Source organism: Oncorhynchus tshawytscha, linkage group LG10, assembly GCF_018296145.1.
Source record: "Oncorhynchus tshawytscha isolate Ot180627B linkage group LG10, Otsh_v2.0, whole genome shotgun sequence".
Taxonomy (NCBI): domain Eukaryota; kingdom Metazoa; phylum Chordata; class Actinopteri; order Salmoniformes; family Salmonidae; genus Oncorhynchus; species Oncorhynchus tshawytscha.
The window spans coordinates 4,319,808-4,326,428 of record NC_056438.1 but is presented as its reverse complement, the minus strand read 5'-3'; the positions used below and the strand labels follow the sequence as shown (position 1 = coordinate 4,326,428).

At 42.9% G+C, this 6,621-nt stretch overlaps 1 protein-coding gene across 1 annotated transcript; it reads left to right on the top strand.

Annotated features, from left to right (window-relative positions):
* The first annotated feature begins 912 nt into the window (after positions 1-912).
* On the top strand, positions 913-5,615 carry LOC121847389 (type II inositol 3,4-bisphosphate 4-phosphatase-like). Its single transcript, XM_042328053.1, has 5 exons — positions 913-1,025; positions 3,639-3,736; positions 4,183-4,295; positions 4,598-4,752; positions 5,314-5,615. The coding sequence occupies exons 2-5, from the start codon at positions 3,688-3,690 to the stop codon at positions 5,510-5,512; spliced, it is 516 nt and encodes a 171-aa protein (XP_042183987.1). The 5' UTR covers positions 913-1,025; positions 3,639-3,687; the 3' UTR covers positions 5,513-5,615.
* Positions 5,616-6,621: the final 1,006 nt, after the last annotated feature.

Below are 6,621 nucleotides of genomic sequence, written 5' to 3'. Positions count from 1 at the left end.
GACCAGAGAATCTTGTTTCTCATGGTCTGGGTCTTTATGTACCTTTTGGCAAACTCCTAGCATGCTGTCATGTGCCTTTACTGAGGACTGGCTTCTATCTACCATAAAAGCCTGATTGGTGGAGTGCTGCAGAGATGGTTGTCCTTCTGAAAGGTTCTCCCATCTCCACAGAGGAACTCTGGAGCTCTGTCAGAGTGACCATCGGGTTCTTGGTCACCTCCCTGACCAAAGCCCTTCTCCCCGATTTCTCCCCAGATATATAAACACACACACATGTTGCTGTTATGTTTTCTCTCATCTCATTCTCTGTGTGTGTGTGTGTGTGTGTGTGTGTGTGTGTGTGTGTGTGTGTGTGTGTGTGTGTGTGTTGTGTGTGTGTGTGTGTGTGTGTGTGTGTGTGTGTGTGTTAGGTGATGAGGTGGGTATGTTAGAGGATATGGAGATGGGAGTATCAGACCTGAATAGAGTCTCCTTCAAAATAACTGAAGCCAAATCAGAACAACCCACAGATCTACTGCCCTCTGTCACTGGACTACGGTAACACGCACACACACACAACGATCTGTAACTCTTGATGGTATCACAAGCAAATCATCTTGTCTTATAATCCTCTCTGTCTCTCTCTCTCTCTCTGTCTCTCTCTCTCTCTCTCTCTCTCTCTCTCTCTCTCTCCCTCTCTGTCTCTCTCTGTCTCTCTCTCTCTCTCTCTCTCTCTCTCTCTCTCTCTGTCTCTCTCTGTCTCTCTCTCTCTCTCTCTCTCTCTCTCTCTCTGTCTCTCTGTCTCTCTCTGTCTCTCCGTCTCTCTCTCTCTCTCTCTCTGTCTCTCTCTCTCTCTCTCTCTGTCTCTCTCTCTCTTTCTCTCTGTCTCTCTCTCTCTGTCCCTAGGGGTTGTTTTTGTGTGGAAGTCCCTTGCCATCGGAGACGTACCTGTTGTTACCAGGGGAACTGAGAGATGGACGGGACTTAAGAGTTCACCCGTTACTGTTTAACATCGGCATCAACCAGCAACAGAGTCTAGCCGAGAGGTAACTGACTGGGGATCAGGTTACAACAGAGTCTAGCCGAGAGGTAACTGACTGGGGATCAGGTTACAACAGAGTCTAGCCGAGAGGTAACTGACTGGGGATCAGGTTACAACAGAGTCTAGCCGAGAGGTAACTGTCTGTCTCTGAGAGTGACTGTCTGTCTGTCTCTGTCGGTTTGGAGACAGTTCTATCTCTTTATATATCTAAGTTCTGCGTATATATCTAGGTTCGGAGACATTTCTATCTGTTTATATATCTAGGTTCGGAGACATTTCTATCTGTTTATATATCTAGGTTCGGAGACAGTTCTGTCTGTCTATATATCTAGGTTCGGAGACAGTTCTGTCTGTCTATATCTAGGTTCGGAGACAGTTCTCTCTGTTTATATATCTAGGTTCGGAGACAGTTATATTTATATATCTAGGTTCGGAGACAGTTCTATCTGTTATATATCTAGGTTCGGAGACAGTTCTCTCTGTTTATATATCTAGGTTCGAGACAGTTCTATCTGTTATATATCTAGGTTCGAGAGACAGTTCTATCTGTTATATATCTAGGTTCGGAGACAGTTCTATCTGTTATATATCTAGGTTCGGAGACAGTTCTATCTGTTAATATATCTAGTTCGGAGACAGTTCTATCTGTTTATATATCTAGGTTCCAGACAGTTCTCTCTGTTTATATATCTAGGTTCGGAGACAGTTCTATCTGTTATATATCTAGGTTCGGATCTGTTAGGTTCGAGACAGTTCTATCTGTTATATATCTAGGTTCGAGACAGTTCTATCTGTTATATATCTAGGGTCGGAGACAGTTCTATCTGTTATATATCTAGGTTCGGAGACAGTTCTATCTGTTATATATCTAGGTTCGGAGACAGTTATATTTATATATCTAGGTTCGGAGACAGTTCTCTCTGTTTATATATCTAGGTTCGAGACAGTTCTCTGTTTATATATCTAGGTTCGGAGACAGTTCTATCTGTTTATATATCTAGGTTCGAGACAGTTCTCTCTGTTATATATCTAGGTTCGGAGACAGTTCTCTCTGTTATATATCTAGGTTCGAGACAGTTCTATCTGTTATATCTGTCGGAGACAGTTCTATCTGTTATATATCTAGGTTCGGAGACAGTTCTATCTGTTATATATGTATTCGGAGACAGTTCTATCTGTTTATATATCTAGGTTCGGAGACAGTTCTATCTGTTTATATATCTAGGTTCGGAGACAGTTCTATCTGTTATATATCTAGGTTCGGAGACAGTTCTATCTGTTATATATCTAGGTTCGGAGACAGTTCTATCTGTTTATATATCTAGGTTCGGAGACAGTTCTATCTGTTATATATCTAGGTTCGGAGACAGTTCTCTCTGTTATATATCTAGGTTCTGAGACAGTTCTATCTGTTATATATCTAGGTTCGGAGACAGTTCTATCTGTTATATATCTAGGTTCGGAGACAGTTCTATCTGTTATATATCTAGGTTCGGAGACAGTTCTGTCTGTCTATATATCTAGGTTCGGAGACAGTTCTCTCTGTTTATATATCTAGGTTCGGAGACAGTTATATTTATATATCTTCAGTTCTATCTGTTATATATCTAGGTTCGAGACAGTTCTCTGTTTATATATCTAGGTTCGAGACAGTTCTATCTGTTATATATCTAGGTTCGGAGACAGTTCTATCTGTTATATATCTAGGTTCGAGACAGTTCTATCTGTTATATATCTAGGTTCGAGACAGTTCTATCTGTTATATATCTAGGTTCGGAGACAGTTCTATCTGTTATATATCTAGGTTCGAGACAGTTCTATCTGTTATATATCTAGGTTCGAGACAGTTATATTTATATATCTAGGTTCGGAGACAGTTCTCTCTGTTTATATATCTAGGTTCGAGACAGTTCTCTCTGTTTATATATCTAGGTTCGGAGACAGTTCTATCTGTTTATATATCTAGGTTCGGAGACAGTTCTCTCTGTTATATATCTAGGTTCGAGACAGTTCTCTCTGTTATATATCTAGGTTCGATATATCTAGGTTCGAGACAGTTCTATCTGTTATATCTAGGTTCGGAGACAGTTCTATCTGTTATATATCTAGGTTCGAGACAGTTCTATCTGTTATATATGTAGGTTCTGGAGACAGTTCTATCTGTTTATATATCTAGGTTCGGAGACAGTTCTATCTGTTTATATATCTAGGTTCGGAGACAGTTCTATCTGTTATATATCTAGGTTCGAGAGTTCTATCAGTTCTTCTATCTGTTTATATATCTAGGTTCGGAGACAGTTCTATCTGTTATATATCTAGGTTCGGAGACAGTTCTCTCTGTTATATATCTAGACAGTTCTATCTGTTATATATCTAGGTTAGACAGTTCTATCTGTTATATATCTAGGTTCGGAGACAGTTCTATCTGTTATATATCTAGGTTCGAGACAGTTGTATCTGTTATATATCTAGGTTCGGAGACAGTTCTATCTGTTTATATATCTAGGTTCGAGACAGTTCTATCTGTTATATATCTAGTTCTATATATCTAGGTTCGGAGACAGTTCTATCTGTTAGGTTCTAGGTTCGGAGACAGTTCTATCTGTTATATATCTAGGTTCGGAGACAGTTCTCTCCAAGAAAGGATCAACCTCAGAAGCTGTGAGATGTTGAAGTCCTACTACAAGACCCTGAGAGACAAACTACCCAACTTGAGTAAGTCTCACACACACACACACACACACACACACACACACACACACACACACACACACACACACACACACACACACACACACACACACAAACCTCCCACCGTGAGTAAATCTACTAATACAACCAACAAGCCATCAGCTGACATTCACCTGCAGAATACTATTTCACTCCTATTACTATTAACCTTTAAGTATTTCTGATACTTCAACCTTTTAGTACTGATACTTCAACCTTTAAGTAGTACTGATACTTCAACCTTTAAGTAGTTCTGATACTTCAACCTTTAAGTAGTACTGATACTTCAACCTTTAAGTAGTTCTGATACTTCAGCTTTGACAGATGACTGCTGAAAGAATTTGGATCTCAGCTGTCTCCTCTCTTTATCTCCCTCTTCCTCCTCTCACTCTCCCCTGTCCTTCTTTCCTCCCTCCCTCCCTCCCTTCCAGCCCTGCCCTGTTCCCGGTCCCCGTTAGCTGTGGAGGACTTGTTGTGTTCTCTGGAGCAGTCTCTGGAGATGAAGAAGAGGAAGAACGTTGAGGTCCTGTGGCTCGCTGCCTCCGTAAGATAACCTCCGACCTTTAATCTTTGACTTCATATCTTAGCTGAAGGAGTGCAAAGGTCTGACTCTCTCTCGCTCTCTCTCTCTCTCTCTCTGTCTCTCTCTCTCTGTCTCTCTCTCCCCTCTCTGTCTCTCTCTCTCTCTGTGTCTCTCTCTCTCTCTGTGTCTCTCTTTCTGTCTCTCTCTCTCTCTCTCTCTCTCTCTCTCTCTCTCTCTCTCTCTCTCTGTCTCTCTCTCCCTCTCTCTCTCTCTCTCTCTCTCTCTCTCTCTCTCTCTCTCTCTCTCTCTCTCTCTCTCTCTAGGTGTGTAGGAGGTTGAATGGTGTCAGGTTAACCAGCTGTAAAAGTGCCAAAGACAGGACCTCCATGTCTGTGACTTTAGAACAGTGTATGTTGCTAAGAGACGAACACACACTCAGCAAGGAGCACTTTAACAGAGCACTGGACTGCATGAGGAGGTAGGGGCATAAGGATGTGTGTGTGTGTGTGTCTCCTCCTCCCCCCTCCTCTCCTCCCTGCTCCTCTCTTCTCCTCCTCCTCTCCTCTCCTTTTTAATTTGTAGTTTCTGTCAGGTTCTTTCAGACCAAACTGCTTTACTGACTGGCTTTCTGTTTTAGTTTCTCTCCATCTAACCTCTCTTCTTCTCTCCATCTAACCTCTCTTCTTCTCTCCATCTAACCTCTCTTCTTCTCTCCATCTAACCTCTCTTCTTCTCTCCATCTAACCTCTCTTCTTCTCTCCATCTAACTCTCTTCTTCTCTCCATCTAACCTCTCTTCTTCTCTCCATCTAATCTCTTTCTTCTCTCCATCTAATCTCTCTTCTTCTCTCCATCTAACCTCTCTTCTTCTCTCCATCTAACCTCTCTTCTTCTCTCCATCTAACCTCTCTTCTTCTCTCCATCTAATATCTCTCTTCTTCTCTCCATCTAACCTCTCTTCTTCTCTCATTGCTTTAAAAAAAATGATTTTACTTGCTTTCTTCTTCTTCTTCTTCTCCCCCCCACTTCCCCTCCCCCAGCTCTCGTCTCCAGCAGGGCCAGATAGTGGGTTGTTGGGACCCAGAGAGAGGAGCTGGGTCGTGGTCTGGGTTTAAGGGGGAACAGAAGACTCCGGCAGCACCTGGCAGACACTTCTATCCGGTAGCTCTCCTCCTGGTCACCTCACATCTGCTAGTGGTCTGGCTCATACTGAGTATGGTAGTTGTAACTGGGAAATAGAAATATGGTAGTTCTTTCTAAAAAGTCAGTTAAGAACAAATTCTTATTTACAATGACGGCCTACCGGGGAACAGTGGGGTTAACTGCCTTGTTCAGGGGCAGAACGACTTGTCAGCTCGATCCAGCAACCTTCGGTTAATGGCCCAACACTCTAACCACTAGGCTACCTGCTCTAACCACTAGGCTACCTGCTCTAACCACTAGGCTACCTGCTCTAACCACTAGGCTACCTGCTCTAACCACTAGGCTACCTGCTCTAACCACTAGGCTACCTGCTCTAACCACTAGGCTACCTGCTCTAACCACTAGGCTACCTGCTCTAACCACTAGGCTACCTGCTCTAACCACTAGGCTACCTGCTCTAACCACTAGGCTACCTGCTCTAACCACTAGGCTCTAACCACTAGGCTACCTGCTCTAACCACTAGGCTACCTGCTCTAACCACTGGCTACCTGCTCTAACCACTAGGCTACCTGCTCTAACCACTAGGCTACCTGCTCTAACCACTAGGCTACCTGCTCTAACCACTAGGCTACCTGCTCTAACCACTAGGCTACCTGCTCTAACCACTAGGCTACCTGCTCTAACCACTAGGCTACCTGCTCGGCTTCTCTAATGGGACAATGCCAATCAACTACAATTATTGCAAAACCAATAAATACATATACAATGGTACCACTTCCAGAGTACTCCTTTTTCTGCTTTCTACTCTCTCTCTCTCTCTGCTTTCTACTCTCTCTCTCTGCTTTCTACTCTCTCTCTCTGTTTTCTACTCTCTCTCTCTCTCTCTGCTTTCTACTCTCTCTCTGCTTTCTACTCTCTCTCTCTGTTTTCTACTCTCTCTCTCTTTCTACTTCTCTCTCTCTCTGTTTTCTACTCTCTCTGTCTCTGCTTTCTACTCTCTCTGCTTCTACTCTCTCTCTACTGCTTTCTACTCTCTTCTCTGCTTCTCTCTTCTGTTCTGTTTTCTACTGCCTCTCTCTGGTTCTGTTTTCTACTGCCCTCTCTCTCTCTTTCTCTCTCTCCTGTCACTGTGTGTCTGTCTCTGCTTTCTGGTTGTGGCTTTGTTTTCTATGTGTGGTTGTGTACATGTGTGTGTTTCTGTCTC

Excerpts from the sequence above, each read along its gene's own strand:
- LOC121847389 (XM_042328053.1), top strand. The coding sequence starts at position 3,688 with ATGTTGAAGTCCTACTACAAGACCCTGAGAGACAAACTACCCAACTTG. Across the intron at positions 3,737-4,182 it reads AGACAAACTACCCAACTTGA|CCCTGCCCTGTTCCCGGTCC; the intron begins GTAAGTCTCACA and ends CCTCCCTTCCAG. Across the intron at positions 4,296-4,597 it reads TCCTGTGGCTCGCTGCCTCC|GTGTGTAGGAGGTTGAATGG; the intron begins GTAAGATAACCT and ends CTCTCTCTCTAG.